This window comes from Sinocyclocheilus grahami, unplaced genomic scaffold, assembly GCF_001515645.1.
Source record: "Sinocyclocheilus grahami isolate Dianchi unplaced genomic scaffold, SAMN03320097.WGS_v1.1 scaffold302.1, whole genome shotgun sequence".
Classification (NCBI taxonomy): domain Eukaryota; kingdom Metazoa; phylum Chordata; class Actinopteri; order Cypriniformes; family Cyprinidae; genus Sinocyclocheilus; species Sinocyclocheilus grahami.
This window is the reverse complement of record NW_015505481.1, coordinates 1,969,374-1,970,767: the sequence shown is the minus strand read 5'-3', so window position 1 is coordinate 1,970,767 and position 1,394 is coordinate 1,969,374. Positions and strand designations below refer to the sequence as shown.

The 1,394-nt window shown below is 39.8% G+C and overlaps 1 protein-coding gene across 2 annotated transcripts in view; it reads left to right on the top strand.

Annotated features, from left to right (window-relative positions):
* Positions 1-310: 310 nt before the first annotated feature.
* srcin1a (SRC kinase signaling inhibitor 1a) overlaps positions 311-1,394 on the top strand; it is a 66,655-nt gene continuing 65,571 nt past the window's right edge. For both annotated transcript variants that reach the window (XM_016293444.1, XM_016293445.1), the window contains exon 1: positions 311-365. In XM_016293444.1, coding sequence (XP_016148930.1) covers positions 314-365 — 52 coding nt within the window. In that variant the 5' untranslated portion in view covers positions 311-313. The remainder of the gene's footprint in view (positions 366-1,394) is intronic.

The following is a 1,394-nucleotide window of genomic DNA, read 5'->3' as shown; positions in this document are numbered from 1 at the left end:
TTCTTATTGAGGATGTTTACCGAAAGCTTCTGTTTACACAAAAAAACAACACCAGTAATGTGAGAAGCGCCTTTCTATATTTCGTGAACAGCAGTCAGAGAATTCGCTCCTCGTGTAGGATTTCATTTTTTATATTATTGACTGAACAATGTTCCTATTCCTTTTGCATAATATACAAAAGAGAGAGATGATTTGGGAGTCAATTCTTGCCAACAGCACCAAAGGCAATTATCGTGCGTGTATATGAAAGAGAGATAAAAGGAATGAAAGAGAGAATGAAAGATAGAGAGAATGAGGAGCTTAACTGTGGTCGATGTTTTTGTTTTTTTCTTCAGCCAGTGTTGGGGCCTGCTTTCCGAAGCAAGGTAACCACACCCAGCTACTCCCATATCCTCTCATGTCGACCTGCCTCTGGCCAATCAGAGCCTCTGACTGGCTTGTCATTTTGTTTCACTGATTTTGTCAATTGTATGTCAGTGCCTTGTCTCTGCATACTGCCTGGCCCTCTGTTGTCTGCGTGCCATGTGCGTTAGCCGCCTGTCTTTATGAGCGAGAGAGAGGGGGTAGTAAAGCTACACGTGCATTAGATTGCATCTCTTGTCCTCAGGAGGTGGTTTGGGAATACGTAAACATATTTGTGCTGCTCTGTCAGAAGCATCATGCACTTTTAAACTGAGGGGGCCCGAACAGTAAACCAAGGTGTCAAGGCTTGGCTGGTTAGCATGGTTCAGTTTGCCCCTGCTGGTAGATGCTGTAACTGCAATTTGCAAGTATCTGTGGAATATGATAAATTAATAAAATTGTAGGTAACATATGTTTTACTATATTATAGAATCACCATTTTTTTTAACAGATTTTCCTCACCTGTATGGTTTTTTCCCCATCTTCTTAAAGGGATAGTTCACTTTAATTTGCTGGTCCCGACTGATTTCCGTAGTATGTAAAAAAAAACTATGCAAGTCAATGGGGACGAGCATAGGCGGAGGGTGAACCAACTCCAATGTAAGGCTAAAAGCAGCCAAATCTATTAACTACAAACATCATAAACCTGTCTTTTTAGGCAAGAACCAGACATGGGTGTCATGTAGGCTAATAAAATGTTTAATCAATGGGTCTGAATTTAAAACATTAGAAATTGATAATTATATAACGTTTCCTTCCCACGGTTATTCAAACGGCGAATAAAATATGTACAGAAATGACATAATCACTAACTTTGATCTATCGCACTCTCAAAAAAACAAAACTATCGTTATAATCACTGAAGCTGTCTACACTGCGAAATGAATCCCTTACTTACATTGTACGTACATCTGCGCTTTGTTGTTTATGATGAGAGAATTCACGGAATTCAGTCATCGAACGTGCGCGCATTCAACAAAGCTGATGAGTTT